This window comes from Phascolarctos cinereus, unplaced genomic scaffold (genome assembly GCF_003287225.1).
Source record: "Phascolarctos cinereus isolate Bilbo 61053 unplaced genomic scaffold, phaCin_HiC Scaffold_2;HRSCAF=192, whole genome shotgun sequence".
Lineage (NCBI taxonomy): Eukaryota > Metazoa > Chordata > Mammalia > Diprotodontia > Phascolarctidae > Phascolarctos > Phascolarctos cinereus.
The window spans coordinates 254895169-254912688 of record NW_027555625.1 but is presented as its reverse complement, the minus strand read 5'-3'; the positions used below and the strand labels follow the sequence as shown (position 1 = coordinate 254912688).

General features: G+C 40.7%; 1 protein-coding gene across 1 annotated transcript in view; it reads right to left on the bottom strand.

The window, feature by feature from the left end:
• Nucleotides 1-17520, bottom strand: part of NOXA1 (NADPH oxidase activator 1) — a 46056-nt gene that overhangs the window by 14200 nt on the left and 14336 nt on the right. Inside the window, exons 3-8 of the mRNA XM_020981789.2 lie at nt 16269-16377; nt 4701-4835; nt 4022-4129; nt 2715-2774; nt 1298-1357; nt 165-258 (exon numbers count right to left, since the gene is read on the bottom strand). Coding sequence (XP_020837448.1) covers nt 165-258; nt 1298-1357; nt 2715-2774; nt 4022-4129; nt 4701-4835; nt 16269-16377 — 566 coding nt within the window. The remainder of the gene's footprint in view (nt 1-164; nt 259-1297; nt 1358-2714; nt 2775-4021; nt 4130-4700; nt 4836-16268; nt 16378-17520) is intronic.

Below are 17520 nucleotides of genomic sequence, written 5' to 3'. Positions count from 1 at the left end.
GAAAAAAGAAATGGAATGAGGAATAGACTAACTGGAGAGATGTCCCATAGTGATGGCTTTCCCAGTTGCAATATTTAGGGGAAGGAGCTGGTAGCATGGCACACCTGTGACCCACCAACAGAGAGCCCTTCTTCTTGGGGCTAGGAGCCTGAGAATCAGCTTACCTTGAAGTGGAGAAACTGGTTCCCCAGCTTGGTTTAAATGGGGCCTTTTAGGAGGTCCCTTTGTGGGTGGACATGGGATTCCATTGTGACCTTCCTGCAAGGAAGCCAAATTAAAAAGTCAAAGTACCTATTCATTAGCAAAAGCAGCCCTTCTACATGGAGTTAGCTGTGTGAATGCTTTACCAACTGGATGGCGTTGTGTAGCCTGTTTATTCTTCTTTTTGATTGTTGTTATTGTTAATTAATTGTTGTTACATAGGAATTTTACCTACCTCAGAATTCATCAGCGACAAAGGAAGAAAGAGGAAGCACCGAAATTCCAGTTGCATAGTTACTAGGATATTTTTTCTTCTGCTTCCTTCGGTTTGATGCAAAGAGAAGTTTTAGAAAAAGCTAAATAACCTAGCTCCAGTTACCTGCCACCAGTAGGTTGGAGTGATCTCATTTCTAAGGCATTTATACTAACCAAGGGTTCGATGGACTGCAGCACCCTCAGAAAAAAGCACTAATTTTCCTTTATTTATTTTCACTGTTATTTAACAGAATCTGGGACAAGCAGAGAGATTTGGAAACACTAACGTTGTCTGACATTGCCCTGGAGAAGTATTCCCTTCCATGTAACACATAGAGGGACCCAAAACCTTACTCCAGTAAAGGTTGGGCAGCTTGTGGCCTAACATTTCCCTATAACCTGGGAAGATCTGGGCTTTTATACTTTCTACACTTTTTTCTTTTTTTAGGCAATTGGGGTTAAGTGACTTGCCCAGGGTCACACAGCTAGTAAGTGTCACACAGCTAGTAAGTGTTAAGTGTTTGGTCTGAGGCCGGATTTGAACTCAGGTCCTCCTGACTTCAGGGCCAGTGCTCTATCCACTGCACCAGCTAGCTGCCCCCTAGACTTTTCTTACTGTAAACCTGGTAAACAAGAGATTAAAGTCTTGATCAAGGCTATTGAAGAAAATCTGGAAGAGAGTTATGCTACTTAACAACTTGGCTCTTGGTGGGTTCCTCATCTACTAGTTATTCAGGAAGGACTGACCCTTGTCTTGGTCCTATAGTTCATAGGATGAGTCTACTCATTCATCCTTTCTTCCCACTCCACTATTCCCCTGCACAGTACTTTTCAGTCTCACCAGTTTGTCCACTTTCAGGGGATTGACAGGCTCCATCGGGGAAACTGGCCAGTGGATTCTCTGAGAAAAGATCAACCAGAAAAGCTACATTTAATCTCATGTGATAGATGGAGAGAGGCAGGAGTTCCCTAACTGCTTCTTGGATCGATTCCTAGGGTTGGAAAAGGGAAGGGGACTGCCTTCAGGGAAATGACCAAGAAGCAAAACTCCAGACTCCTACCCATTCTCCCATTCACTCTGGGCCAACTCCAGGCCCTTTCTATATTCAGGGGCATTTCTTCAACTACAGCCAGGAGAAGTTGGCCATGTTTTGACCATGACAACCCATGAAACAGGGAAAAACAGAAAATGGCCCTTTTACTTATGGGTCTCCTTCTCCTTCTCAGATCATTCTCCCAGTCCTTCTAACCAAGAAGTCCGAACATTACAGATAATCTTAATAAGCCTTCTCTTCTCCATGCTGGGTAAACACAGTTTAATTTTTTTCCCCAGGAATTTAATACTGTATCTAAATGCCAACCCTAGAAACCTTTCAGGCTTTTCTTCAGGGCATCAGCAAGACACCAGCAAGAACTGAACTAGGGAAAGTGTCTTATATCCCCCAAACCACAAATCCCAGACAAGGGGTCAGAAATTAAAGCAACAATTACAGATAGGTTCATTTCTCCTTCCTAGACTGTATTATCTTGATACGGGGAAAAGACTGGATTAAGGTCCCAAGAATTCTGAGACTACCCTATTTTGCACTAATAGATTAATATCTCTACCACTAATATTCCATGTGACTTTAGGCAAACCTATGCATATATAGCCTTACCTGTGAAATGGGGGGAAAATGAGTTCAGCTATAGAACTCAAAAGGCTGTTAGCCAACATTAAATGAGCCAACAGAGACAGCCAATGTAGTAAAGTGGATAAAATCCTGGCTTTGAAGTCAGAAGACTTGGGTTTGAATCTTGACTCTATTTACCCTCTGCATGACCTTAGGTAACAATCATTTCCCTTCTCTGGGCCTCAGTTTTCTCATCTGTAAAATGAGATGGTTAGACTAAATGACCTCTAACTCCTTTGACTGCAAGTGAAAGTACTTTGAAAATTATAAAGCTCCATAATGTTTAGTTGACATGATTATGAAAACAGGACATCTCATTATTTTAATTTAATGTTTTTGGTTATATGCCTGTCATGGTGCCAGGAATTAATGCTTGTTGATTGATTGATACTATGGATACCACTTTCTAAATGGAAAGGAAAAGTAAAATAGGAAAAAGCATACAGAGTCCCTGCCCCCCCAGAGCATCTGGATGAGTTCATAGAAGCCCTTACTCTTTGTTGTAAAAGATCAAATATGTCTATAATGTTCAGCTGGAGAGTCATTTTCCAAGGAAGTGATCCAATATGAAAGGTCCCTTCTCACCTGTGGCCTGAGAGGCTCAAAACCAGTGTACTTGTCATTAGGATTAACAGATGAAATGACCTGGGGCAGAGTAAGAAAAAAAGAGATATGTTCTTAGATTCAGAACTCCATCCTTGGGCATATCAGAGTGGCAAATGGCTGCTCCTGTGAGGTTTTATTCTCCATAGATATTACTTAGCTAGTATTTGCATATTTACCACCTAACCTACTTACCCTGTATGAGTCTGTGGCGCTCATATTTTCTATTATACAAGGTTAGGAATTCATGTTTCTGATGTAAAATACTTTGAATACAGACTAACATTCACTTTAGTTATTGCCCTCCCTGTAATTAGGTCAAATATTAGAAACAGCTGGGGATTCTGTGCGAGAGGAGAAATATGGCTTCACCTACAACAATCTTCATGCCAAGGCCCCAACATGTCACCTTTTATTCACATTGGATTATCTTTCACTTTAGGCCTTTAATTTAATTTAATTTATTTATTTTTTGCCTTTTGGTGAGGCAATCGGTGTTAAGTGACTTGCCCAGAGTCACACATCTAGTAAGTATCAAGTGTCTGAGGCCACATTTGAACTCAGGTCACCTGACTCCAACGCCGGAGCTCTATCTACTGTGCCACCTAGCTGCCCCTACCTTAGTCCTTTTAGCGGCCCTTCTCACACCTCATCCCCACTCTCACCCCCAGGTCCTCTTCCCAACTCTCTCTCTTTCCACTACTATCTGGACAGAATCCTATAGAGTTGCTGTTTATGTCCCTGATACAGAGTGAGCTGGGTAAGCCCAAGACTAATCACCTAGTAACAGTGGGTGGATGAAAGCTCTCACCACTTCCCTGACTTATGAGCTTATTTGACTCTTGTTGAGCAAGATTTAACTCAAAGCAGGTAAAATTCTGTCATGATTTCAGACTTCATTCTCATTTTGGAAAGAACAGAGTTAGGACTGGCTCCTTTGCTCAAGGCTAAGACCCTTCCTTTTTCCTTCCCTCCCTCCCTTCTTTCTTCTCAAGCTTCAAACTTCCAACATCAAGACTCAATCATTTGTCTCTACCCCTGACCTCCCTGTCCATGTCTCTGGGACTTCTGGGGTCTCAGCTCAAGGTCCTGCTGATCCCAAACCCAGAGTTTTTTTGAAGTCTAAATTGACAGCGTGAATGAAACATTAGCACCAGGCATGGACTATGATCTCAGTCCAGTTCAGTGCTGGGGAAGGTTTCGCTGATTCATCCAAGTAAGAATTTACAACCTCCAGAATCTTTCTATAAACAAGGCCCTAAGACTTAGTGTAAACAAGACTGCTTTACCTTGGGCTTCCCCAGGAAATCCATGGAATTTAGCTGCTCTACATCCTTCTTCCGGGGACGAAAGATCTCACGCTTGGGAAATTGTAGAAGGTCCAGAAAAGTTCGTTTCTAAGAGACGGCAAATAATTTTTGACAAATGGCTTGGTGACCTTAGGCATAAATAAGGTAAACTAGGGCTTTCCCCACTTCTGGTACCTGCCAGAGGATTACAATACTACAGGAATCTTTGATTCTTTAGCTTGGATGGAACTACTTAAGGTCAACTGATCCTTTCCTTGTTTCTGGGAAGGTTAGAAAGTCAACACAACTATTTAATCCACTGATCACCCCTTCTTCCTATAAATACCAATCATCACGTGTCTCAGTCTGATCACGTGCCTGAAAACTGAAAGTATGACTATCAGACTAGATATTAAATAGGAGAAACCAATATAGAGGGTAAGGATTTGGGTATAGAGTAGAAGAAAGAGGGAGTGATATTCTTAGATGAGTCTCTGTGTAAACAGGGCACCAAAGACATACCATAGACAAGACTGCTTTACTTTACTATATCTGAAGTCCCTGGCCTAGAGACAGTTCACCTGAGAAGAGAGTGGACAGCCAAAGTCCTCACCAGCTCACCCAGGGCCCTCTCCTCAGGGATAAGCTCCCAGTGATGTCATCCACCTGCCTGACTCACCTGTATCCGGTCCAGGGCAGCCTCAAGAGTGGCTGAACTTCCCTCTGGTCTCTTGGAGATAGCCTTTTCTAAGCATTTGGTGGCTTCTTCCCAAAGGCCCAGCTGGCACTGCACAGCCGCCATGTTGTACAACACCTGAGAATGGTAGAGAAAAGAGAGAGGTAGTAACTGTCATCCCAAAACATTAGCAGACATCACATCTACAAAGAAAACTTTACTATAAGGAAAACTCAGAGCGTGAGGCTCTACCCAAACCCCCGTAAGGTGGTTGGTTGTTTGTTGTCCTTCATATGCAAAGAGGACCAAAATGACATCACTATGTTAGGGTCAATGGACAGTGTGTCTGACTATAGCTGATTGGACCATTACAAACTCAGAAAGCTCTACCACAGGTAGTGTACAAATAGTTCATATGAACATTTGGAATGGCGACATCTCTAAATTTGTACATTTCACATTTCTATTGAGCTACTGCAATTCTGCTCACTTAGGCAACTAGGTGGTTCAGTGGACAGAGTACTGGACCTGGAGTCAGGAAGACTCATCTTCACGAGTTCAAATCTGTTCTCAGATACTTACTAGCTGTGTGACCCTGGGCAAATCATTTAACCCTGTTTGCCTCAGTTTCTTCAGCTGTAAAATGAGCTGGAGAAGGAAATGGCAAACTACTTCAGTATCTTTGCCAAGAAAACCCCAAATGGGGCCATGAAGAGTTGGACATGACTGAAGAAGAACAATAATAATTCTGTTTTACTCATAGAACACAGTGCCTTCTTTAATGCAGACATGCCATGCTGGGCAGTCCTGTGCCAATGTCTCCCACGTCTCGTGACCAGTTCCAAAGTTCTTCAGAGAAACTTTGAGAGTATCCTTGTATTGCTTCTTCTGACCTCTGTATGAGCACTTTCGTTGTGTGAGTTCTCCATAAAAGTCTTTTTGGCAAATGTACATCCTGTACTATGAACATGGAGAAGACATTTTGAATTTCTCTTAAATAGGATGTATACCTGAGGGTATAGATACCATGACTTCTGCCCTGATTTTCTTTGTGACCAAAGACATAAATATAGCAGCTGGGGATGAAGCTAACTAGCCTACATGGGAATCAAACCCATAGTCCTGAATACTGATCTTTATCCAGTGGCTCAGATTTGGGCTGAAAGACACTTGGAATGTGCAGTATGCAGCATTTCCTTGCTGGGTATTTTTTCTTTCTTTGGAAAAAAAAAGCATTAAAAATTTTTTTTAGATGCATTTTGTTTGGACACAATGAACACCCAAGTAATCCTTTTATAAAGTATATTATTCACCCTGCTGAAACAATTAGATTATTGATTACTTCAAAAAAGAAGAAATATGCTCTTAAACTTTGACAATGTAGTACTAACATTAAACACTATAACCAGAGGTTTTTCTGTCTTTTCACGTTGAATTCATTTACCTTGATATAATCATTATGTACGTTGTTCCTTTGGCTCTGCTTCATTCACTTTGCATCATTTTATATGTTGTACCATGTTTTTCTGAATTTGTCATATTTATTATTCCTTATAGCTCAGTAACATTCCATTACTCATGCCCCATAATTTGTTCAGCTATTATTACACACTTTTTATTTCTAGTTCTTTTAATATTGTAAATAATGGTGCTATGAATGTTTTTGTACACGTGAATATTTTATCATCAATAACCTCCTTGGAGTATAGTCCTAATAGTAGGATCTTTGTGTCAAAGGGTAGAAACAGTGTACTACCTCTCTTTTTTTTTTCGTAATTCTAAGTTGTTTTCCAGAAAAGCTGAACCAATTCACAACATCATCAGCAGTGAATTTGTGTGCTTGTTTTCCCACAGTTCCAACCCACTCCAATCATTAATTCACTTATCCAAAAAGCATTTGTTAAGCACTTATGTTCTAGGCACTGTGGATATAAAGACAAAAATGAAACAATTCCTGCCCTCAAAGAGCTTATATTCTACCAGGAAGAAAACACATACATGATAAGTAAAAGCAGAATCCAGTGAAGAGTGAGGAAAGGGTGCATTCTGGGTATAGGGGACAAGCTACGTAAAGGCACAGCAATAGGAAAGGGACTATCTTAAGTGGGGAACAGCAAATAGGCCAGTTGGGTGGAATGTAGGATTTGGTAGCAAGGAATAGGATTGGTACCTGGAAAGGTAGGCTGAAGCCAGATGGTTCATAGGTGGGAAGTGACACACCTTAGGGTTATTATTAATCTGCACTTCTTTGATTAGCATAAATATTCCTTCAGGTAGCACAATACCAGTCTGTACTTAATCTCTGGACTGCAGGAGGCCTAAAGGTTCTTTAAAAAAAAAATACTTAGGGGCAGCTAGGTGGCACAGTGGATAGAACACCAGCGCTGGAGTCAGGAGGACCTGTGTTCAAATCCAGTCTCAAACCAGACACCACTTGACACTAGATGTGTGACCCTGGCAAGTCACTTAACCCCAATTGCCTTGCCAAAAAACCAAACAAACAAACAAATAAATAAATAAAAATACTTATCTCATGTAGCAAAGAATACTAAAATGCAGTTTGTAGTTAGCTCCTATCTTAACTAGCTATCTAGTGATCATGAAATTTAATACTGGGACCATGAGTCCAGGCCCCACCATTGGGCATTTCTATTATTCTTTTTCACCTTCACACATTAGAAAAATTTCAAGAATAGGAACCATATTTAAAATTTTTTTGTTTTGTCTAGACAATGGGGTTAAGTGACTTGCCCAGAGTCACACAGCTAGTGTTATGTGTATGAGGCCGAATTTGAACTCAGGTCCTCCTGAATACAGGGCCAGTGCTCTATCCACTGTGCCACCTAGCTGCCCCCCCCCCCAAATCTTTTGTATGTAACACAGTTTGGGGTAGAACTTGGCCAAGAACCTGACAATTCTTAGCCTTGCTCTTCCCAACTCTTATTCCTTCCAAAGCCTTAGAATCCATATTACCCTGAGCTCTCCTCTCCACTCTTCTTGCCTCTATGACTTGAAACTCCACTATCTCTCAGGTTACCCCAGCCTCTTTTTCTCTTGCCCCTTTCTAATACTTACTTCATTCCCATCTTTCACTTGCTCCTGTGAAATCCTAGTACTATCTCTCCAATTATACTAGGAGCAGATCTGAGGGAAAGAATTCAGTTGTGGCTCCTAGCCTTTGGCCCACAGCCCTCCCGTCTCAGAAGTCCCTGTTTACTCTCTTCCAAAAAAAAAAAAAGGCACAGAATATTCTTCTAATCTGACATAACATTTTGAAAAACTTGTCAAAATTTATTATAACTATGTATATTATATTTATATTTAATATCATATTTGTATTTATTATGTATAATATATATTTACATTTATAATATAAGAGGCAGTATGGTTTAGTGGGTAGAGGGCTTGGGTTCAAGTCCTCCCTCTCATACATACTGACTGTATGACTGGAGGCCAGTCACTTACCCTTTCTCCAAGTATCCTAGGCAACTCACTAAGACTGAGTTGGAAGGAAGGTGTCAATCTCTATTGGTCAACAGAGCTTCCTCACTGGAAGTTCCCTATACCAATGAAATCAGAGGTCTAGTAAAAAAGAAAACGAAACTATCACAAATATTTAAACTGAAAGATAAATGGAAGCCAAGAAGCATTTGTTTTTCTATGCATTACGCAGCTCTGCCATATTGGCCTATTTGCTGCCGCTCATATATGACAATCTGCCTCTCATCTCTACATATGTGCATTGGCTGTCCCCCATGCCTAGAATGTCCCCAAACCTCCTCACCTCTGCCTTTCAGAATCCCTGGCTTCCTTCAAGACTTATTCCAAGTGCCACTTTCTGTAGGAAGCCTTTCTCTGTCACTCCAGTGGCTAGTACCTTTTCCTCTAAAGTTATCTACTTTAAAGTGTCTCTACTTTATATGTTACATGGACTAAACCTTGCATACATCCACACATGTACATATTGTCTTACTCATTTGAATGCAAGTTCCTTGAGGGCAGGGGATGTTTTCACTTTTTTGTTTGTTTCCTTCAGCACTCAGCAAAATATTTGGCATATAGTAATTAATCTCTTAATAAGTGCTTGTTGATTAACCGAGTCTTCTCAGAGCCATTTTTATGAATTCCAAACACACTTTACTATACAACTCACTTCACACATCATGAATATTGTTCACCAACATCTGCTTACTTGTTTAAAATTACAATGTCATACAAACATTTGCTTTATTTTAACAAATAAAAGAAAACCTAGATAGTATATTCCTTTAAAAACTCTAACCAAAGGCTTTCAGGTCAATTAAGTTGGATTTTTAATAAATGTATCAACATGTAACATAGCATAACAATTTTGATGTTCATTAAGTTAATTAGAACAAAACTTTTTTTTTTTTGGCTAGGCAATGGGTTTAAGTGACTTGCCCAGGGTCACACAGCTAGTAAGTGTCAAGTGTCTGAAGCCAGATTTGAACTCAGGTCCTTCTGACTCCAGGGCTGGTGCTCTATCCACTACACCACCTAGCTCCCCAAGAGTCTTTCTTTATGTCACCAGAAGTGCTTGCAAATAATGACTTTCATGTGAACATTTTGAGAAAATGTATCTTTTGCTCTAGAAGTAGAAATAGGGGACTATGGGTATTGAATATTGCATATACTGTCAGGTATCACTGCTGTGTCAGTTTGTTTTATTTTTTTCTCTGTCCCAAAGAACAGAGAAATATTAGTTTGTGATAGGGCTCAGGACATATAACTAGAAATTATTGTGTGGTTAAGCGACTTGCCCAGGCTCACACAGTCAGTATGTATTAAGAGGCAGGCCTTGTATAAAAACAAAAAGCCAAACTTAGAAGAAAAGTGCTGAGTTTATCAGGCAGGCCAGTGTTATGAGAGGACAAATGGATATATGAGTAGCTTGTTACTTGTTTTCTCCACAGCTCCTGGCACAGGGATGGGTGCACAGGAGGCATCAGAAATGCTTACTGAATTGAACTGAATGTTGTTTTTTGAGTTCCACAATCAAAGAAAACAGTCAGGCTGCATAGGGACAGGGCAAGATTCCTCACCCAGCTGTGTTACTGCTGGTGAGAGCAGAGAAGGGATTGAAGTCAAACCCTCCAGCCTGCTTAGATAATTTCAAGGACATTCAAAATGAGGCATCTACAGCCTACAGCAATAATGATCCTGAGCCTTGTTTATATAACATGCACTTTGAGCTATTTTTGCTTGTAATAGGAGGAGCTGCAGAGTCGGGGCAAGAGGTAAGCAGATAAAAGACCCCCCAACCACCCACCCACCCCAGGCTGCATTTCATAGGAGAAGCAGTTAGGGTGACTATTAATATTATTTTTATAAATACACATTTTCAGTACCAGGAAATTGTACTTAGTATGGTCTGTAAGTATTCATATAGTGAAGTCAGATTCTATTTAGGATCCACAAATGCTTTGTACCAGTTCTGTGCCTGGTATTTATACTCCCCATCCCTGCCTACTATGCCTCCTCCTTTTCTCCCCCGCTCCTACTTTTTTCTAGCCTCCACCTTCTTTCCCCTTCCTCCTACTAAGCACACACACAAAAAAATTCTCTCAGTCCCAAAGAGAACAATTTGTCAAAACATAGGTCTGAGTGGGTGTCAACCATATCACATCAGTTTTAGGACTTTAGCCCTTTGAAAGGTCAAGAACTGGGCATTTCCCTATGCCCCACACATTACCCAATAATTTCTGTGAACCATAAGGTGGAATGCTGGTTAATATTTCAGCAGGAAAGAATCATTAGCAGATCATGAATTGGGGTTTTATTGACCTTCCTATCATTATTATTAAAGACAGATTCTAGAACAAGGAAGTGAAATGTGAGATGCATGAAATTCAAACATACATGTGCACAAATGGCTTGATAACACACATTTATTAAGCACCTGTGCTCAGTCTCGTGTTCATCCAAGGTTAATGCGAAGATAGGAGAGAGTTCCTGCTTCTATAAGGTTTACAGCCCAATTATTGATAACTCCACCAAAAATAGGGTGATGAGACATAGTATTACATGATAAGTATATCAAAGGCTGTAAGCGCTATATGAGGTCTGAGGAGGGGCAGGGAGACTGTTGAAGGAGTGTCAGAGAAGGCTTCAAGGAAGAGATGCATTTAAATGAAACTAAGGGATAAGAAGGAATTCAATTATGAAACAAATGAGGATATCTGAGGCAAAAGGAGCAGCCTAAGCAAAGGAAGAGACAGAGACATCTCCAAATTTGAGCAAGCAGGGATTTGCCCCAGGCATGGCTGAATTTAGAATGTGCAAACTGGCCTGGTAGGCACTGTGGGTGGGATAGGGCTCTGGTCCTTCTAATCCAAAATAGGGAGGGTGACATGGGATGAGCAGCACAGTCAACACTCTGGCCTCTGGCCCTCCACCATGGTTTTGAGGAAATGGAACCAGCCATCTCTTCTTTCCTCAGGAGCACTGGTTACAACATTCTGGGTGCCTCCCACCCAAGCCAAGTCTAGCAGAGAGGCTTGGGCTGGGAATGGGAATGGAGGGTGGTCCTCAGTCTTTAAACCTCTCTGCAGGGGCCTACCCAGGTAGGGAGCATGAAGTTATTCCCTCTCTAAGATGGGCCCCATTCAGAGTGATGTGAAGCTTGGATTTGGCACAAGTCAGGAAGACTCAAGGGCACTGGCAAACTGACACCTGACTGAAGGTTTGCGGGGTGTACAACCCCACTAGGTGGGTATGGTAGAGTTAGGATTCTTTTCATATACAGATTGGACTATATGGCTACTGAGGTCTTTCTTAACTGCCAAATTCTGGGATTTACTAGGTGGGACTGGGTGGGCAATGACAGGTCATCTTACAGGCATCAAGGGTACCTGCTACCATAAGATCCCCCTCACTCCTACCTTGGAGGGTCTAGGTAATTTTCCATAGCTTCTGGACCTCTCTAAGACCAGAAGATACTTGTATAGGTTGGCATAGACATTACAGGGATCTGATATAGTCCATTATGGGTTCCCATCTGCCACCCTCTCCACACAAGGTAGGGATAAGGCCATTTTGGCACACATCTGCTTGGCCTGTGTTGGGTAGTTAGACTAGCTTCTACTCTCCAAGTCTTCACACCTTGGTGAGTCCTCCTCACCTTTTACCATCCCTATGTGGGGCTGGGTCTTATCTATCATGAGCATAGAAATGAAGAGATGGGCACTTGCACCTTCATGAAATGCCTTCATTTATTCAGGAATGGTCATTAGTGAAGAGGAGAGGCAGCTGGTTGGATAAGAGTACTAGATCCTTCCCCCCACCCTCTACCAGCTGCCATCCTGATCACACCTACCTAGTACCTAGTTAACAAAAATAAGATTTAAAATGTGATGCTATCCTTCCTTTCACAGCCAAACTCACAGAAGCTTTATAAATTCTTTGCCTCTATTTTCTCTCTTCCCACTCACTTCTTAACTCCTTGCATTCTGCTTCCAACATCCCTACTCAAAAGAAACTGATCTCTCCAAGCTGTCAAAAGAAGTCTTGAATGTTTCTTAGTCTTCCTTCCTTTTTGCCCTCTCTGCAGCCAACCTGTCTTTCTAGGTCTCCTTTGCTGGATTATTACCTTGGGGGGTGTGGAATCATTCTTCTCCCATTGGCATTCTTCTCTTTTCTTTCTACATCCTCTTCCCCCACCCTGATCTTATCAGCTCCCATTTGCTGATGACTCCCAGACATACATATCTAGTTCTAATCACTCCCTCTGAGTTCCAGACTCATATCACTAACTCTCTTTCTCCAATTAGACATTCAGTAGGCATCTTAAAATTCATCACGTCCAAAATTCATTCTTTTTCTTCTATTCCACCTGCCCAAACTTTCCTATTTCTGTTCAGAGAGTACAGTCACCTTCTGATCATCCAGGCTTGCAACCATGGAATCATCCTCTATTTGTTCGCATCCCTCAACTGCCATGTGGAAAGTATTGTTGCTTCTAATTTTACAGCATTTCTCACATCTGTCCCTTTTTCTCCACTCATATAATCACCAAACTCATTCAGGTCTTCATAACTTCTCATCTTTAACTTTTGCAATAGCCTCCTAATTTTACTCCTTGTTTCACTGTTCTCTTTTAACTATCTTCCACATGGCTGCCAAAATTATTTTCCCAAAATGCAAATATGATCATGTCAGTCCCTTACTGAAGAACCTTAAATAATTCCCTATTTTCTCTAGAATAAATTCAAACTCCTTAGCTTGTCCTTTAAAGTCTGGCTCCAGGCTACCTTTCCAGGTTTATTTCACATTGCTCCATTTATGCATTCCATTCAAACTGGCCTACTTACTGATGGACATTTGGAAGAGGTTGACCCCTTGCCTAGAATGTATGCCCTTTTCACTTCCACCTGTTAGAATCAATAGCTTCCTTCATGTTGCTATAGGAAGTCTTACCTGAGCCTTTAGAGGTTAGTATTCTCTTTTGAAATATATATACTTATCTATTTACATATTATGCTCCATCCCACCCTCCCAACCTCCAGTAGAATGTGAAGGAAATTGTTTTTGTCTTTGTATCTCTAGAACTTATCATAGAACTAGCAGTTGTTTAATAAAATTTTGGTTGGAAGAGGTCAAAGACAAAAAGTTTCCATTAGACATTAAAATAGTCAGCAGCACTTTTTTGGGGTTGCAAAGAACTGGAAACAAAGTCAATTCCTATTGACTAGGTAATGGCTAAACAAACTGTGGTACTTGAATTTGGTAGAATATTGCTGTTCAGTTGTATACAACTTTTTGTGAATCCATGGACCATACTGTCTGTGGGGTTTTCTTGGCAAAGATATTGGAGTCGTTTGCCATTTCTTTCTCCAGTGGATTAAGGCAAACAGAGGTGAAGTGACTTGCCCAGGGTCACACAGCTAGTAAGTGTCTGAGGCTAGATTTGAACTCAGGTCTTCCTGATTCCAGGCCCAGCGCTCTATCCACTGAGCCATCTAGCTGTGCCAATAGAATATTTATTATTAATTAATTAATTTATTTTTAAGCAATTGGAGTTAAGTGACTTGCCCAGGGTCACACAGCTAGTGTCAAGTGTTTGGTCTGAGGCCGGATTTAAACTCAGGTCCTCCTACTTCAGGGCTGATGCTCTATCCACTGCGCCATCTAGCTGCCCCTTTTTAAAATTTTTTTATTTTTTGCCAATAGAATATTACTGCACTATAAAAATGATGACAATAAGAGACAAAAAGAAGCAGGAGGGGATGGGGGATGAGGTTGGGGGTGCTGACACAAGACCTGATACAAAGTGAAGTAAGCAGAACCGGGAAAACAACATATACAATGGCTTTCACAATGTAAATGGAAAGTGAAAACAACAACAAACCTAAAACTAGACACTAAGTAATTAAAATGACCAAGTTGGCCTAGAGAAGAAATGAGAAAAAGTCCCTTCCTTCCTTCTCGGTAGAGACTGGGGACGATGGGTATAGAACACTACATATACTGTCAAACTCAGTTTATGTGTTGGTTAATCTTGTTGAACTGCTTTTCAAATCTTTTAAAAATTGTTTGCAACAAGGGATGGTTTGCTGGAAGGAGATAGGGGGAGTTAGTTTGACTTGTTTCTCTCTGTCATCATCATCCATACATTCTCCAATGTTCATAACCTTTTGGGAATATATTTTATTCTTCCTTCTCTTTTGCCTCTCATATCCTATCAGTCCTGTTAATTGTACCTCTGCAAAATCTCTCCAGTTTGTACCTCTTCTGTGTTCCCACCGCCACCACATCAGTTTTCTATTTTCTAATTTCTATTTTCAACTGCCTAGGCTATTGTAATAGTGTCCTTATAGATCTTCCTGCCTCCATTCTCTACCTACTCCAATATATCCTTCAAACCACTTCCAAAGTAATCTTTGTTACATATAAATTTGGTCATATCACTCGACTACTCAGAAATCCCTCAGTGTGATCAACTGTGAATGTCTTAGCTATTCTAAGCAAAACAATGATCCAAGACATTTCTGAAGGACTTATGATAAAAAATGCTATCCATCTCCAGAGAAAGAAATGATACAGTCTAAATTCAGACCAAAGTATGCTTTTTTAAACTTTATTTTTCTTGGGATTTTTTTTTGGTTGGCGTTTTCCCTCACAACATGGCTAATGTAGACATATGTTTTACATGACTGCGTGTGTATAATCTATATTAAATTGCTTGCCTTCTCAAGGAGGTGGGAGGAGAGGGAGGAAGACAAAGAATTTGGAACTCAAAATTTTTTTAAATGAATGTTAAAAATTGTTTTTACATTTAATTGGAAAAAAATAGTAGAAAAAAAAATCCTTGCCTATTGTCCCTAAAGTTCATACTCCTCTGCATGACACTCAAGGACTTCCATAATTTAGTACCACTTTACCTTTCTAGACATATTAATTCTCTCTATTCATTTTATGCCTCGGCAAAACTGGACTATACTCTGTCCTCGGAATGCCTACTACATTCTTATGCCTCTGAAGAGCCATAACTAAGAATTTTTATACCTGGAATAAAAGTCAGGAAAGGTACCCTCAGTTGGAGGGCGGGAGTAAGTAGAAACAGTAGTAGAAACTCCAGGACACTAGCAGAGGGTTTTGGGCTCTTGGGAAGAGATTATTTCTACAGACCATAGTTTCCAATATAATTCAACAAATACTTTAAAAAATTCTATTGATATTCTTGTTTTTACGTCACTCAATAAACATTTATTAAGTGCCTACTGTATGCCAGGTACTGTGCTAAGTGCTAAGGCAAAAGACAATTCCTGCGCTCAAGTTCATACTCTAATGGGGCAGACAAGATACAATACACATGGGATAAACCGGAGACAGGGTCAGAAGGAAGACACTGAAATTAAGGGGAATTGGGAAAAACTTTTTGAAGAAAATGGGACTTTAGCTGAGACTTGAAGGATGCCAAAGAAGCTAGGAGACAGATAAAGAGGGAGAGAGTTCCAGGCACTGGACACAGCTAGTAAAAATGCCTGGATTTAAGAGACAGAGTGTTATGTACAAGGAATGGCAAGGAGGCCAGTGTTAGTGGACTAGGGAATAAGGTACAAAGCAGTCAGGTAGTACTTGGACCAGGACTTGGGGACCAGGTACAGGACTTGGAATCAGGAAGACCTGAGTTTAAATCCTTTCTCAGACACTTATTTAACTATGTAAACCTGGACAAGTCGCTTAACTTGTCTTGGCCTCAGTTTCTCATCTACAAAATGGGGATAATAAAAGCCCCTTCCTCATAGGGTTGTTGTGAGGATGAGTTAAATGTGCAAAGTGTTTTACAACCCTTAAGGCAATATATAGATGCTAACTATGATGATAATGACGAGGAGGACGACCCCCCCCACCTCTCCCAAATCTACCCCTTATAGTAAGACCACTCCAAATCATCTTGTGGCTGTCCATAACCAATCTGTGCACAGTTCCAAACTATAAATCTCAGAAGGATGTGGAGAAATAGAGCCAGTTCTTGAATAATTCTGTGCTTTTTAGTAACGATATGTCATAACTGGCATGGCAACTTCCCTTCTTCCTTCTAACACTTACCTCCCAAGCTTGTAATTTGTAACGAAGACCCAGTTGCTTATAGTCAATGAAGGTATTGTTTCTGAGGTTGACCAAGGCCTGGACATAATCAGAAAGAGCTTCTGGGAACCTGTGGATCAGAAGAGAATCAATTACAACTCAAAGGTTACTAGAAATGTACAGGAAATTCCACAATTGGGTCCTCAGTGACTCAGTTGTTTAGTGAAGGGCTTTGAAGCAGAGGTTAGGATTCTTGGACTTAACCTTTAGAACAGGGAGCCATAGTAGGACCCCAAAGACAAAGGTGGCACAACTGGTGTGGCAGGAGAAAAAGAAAGCCTTAGCATCAAGCATAGTAGTAGTCTGAGTACAGAACAAGAAATGATAGCTTGGATGAAACATGACCAAGACTGTGCGATTCTGTATAACGACAGGTAGATATGGGAGAGGTTGTGATGACTAAATGGGTAAGTACCAAGTATAGTCAGAACTATATTGAATTTTATCTTGTTTCAGTGAAACACTATTTCAGATTTGTTCTGAATTGAGTCTTGCTGGAAACTACCTGTTAAATAGGATAAGAAGTACTTTTTAGCTGGCTGGTGCCCTTCACCTTCACCTTCTTTCCCATATCACTCACCATAGATATCCCAACTGAGGAATTAAAGGGGCACCTGCATCCTAGTCTAGAGGTCTCTGTGTGATTTATTTCTTCCTTCTTGTCTTCCAAATATCCCTTTACAACAAGACCATGCTTCCCTGTTTGATATTACTTTATTTCTTCAAAAGATCCCTGATTTCATCAATTTGGGAATTTTCTCCACTGACACTGTTAAAAACCCCTTTCTGCCTTAGCAGATAGTTTCAAAGTTGAAACAACTAAAATAATTCACCCCTTGGTGACCAGCTTTCTGGGGATGAGCCTCTTCCCTCTTAGGCTAGTCCTCAAACAACAGATGCACAGTTCATTTCTGGTCCCATCTTAGAAATCACCTCAGTGTGGTGTGACCTATCAGAGCTTATGTTTCCAGGGCATAGCCTTGAAGATCTTGAGACACCTTTGGGTCACATTGTTTATTAACTGTGGTCCCAGTTCGGAAAAGCAGTTCTGCTTAGGAGGAGGGAGGAAGGAGTAGGGAGATAGGAATTATATACAGAAGCATCCTAGCTTAGGGACAAGTGGAAAAGCTGGCAAATCCTTGTTTTAAAAGGCAACTGTTAGAATAATACTGTTAGGAAATGCTGTAACAAAAAGGTAGCTAACAACAACAAA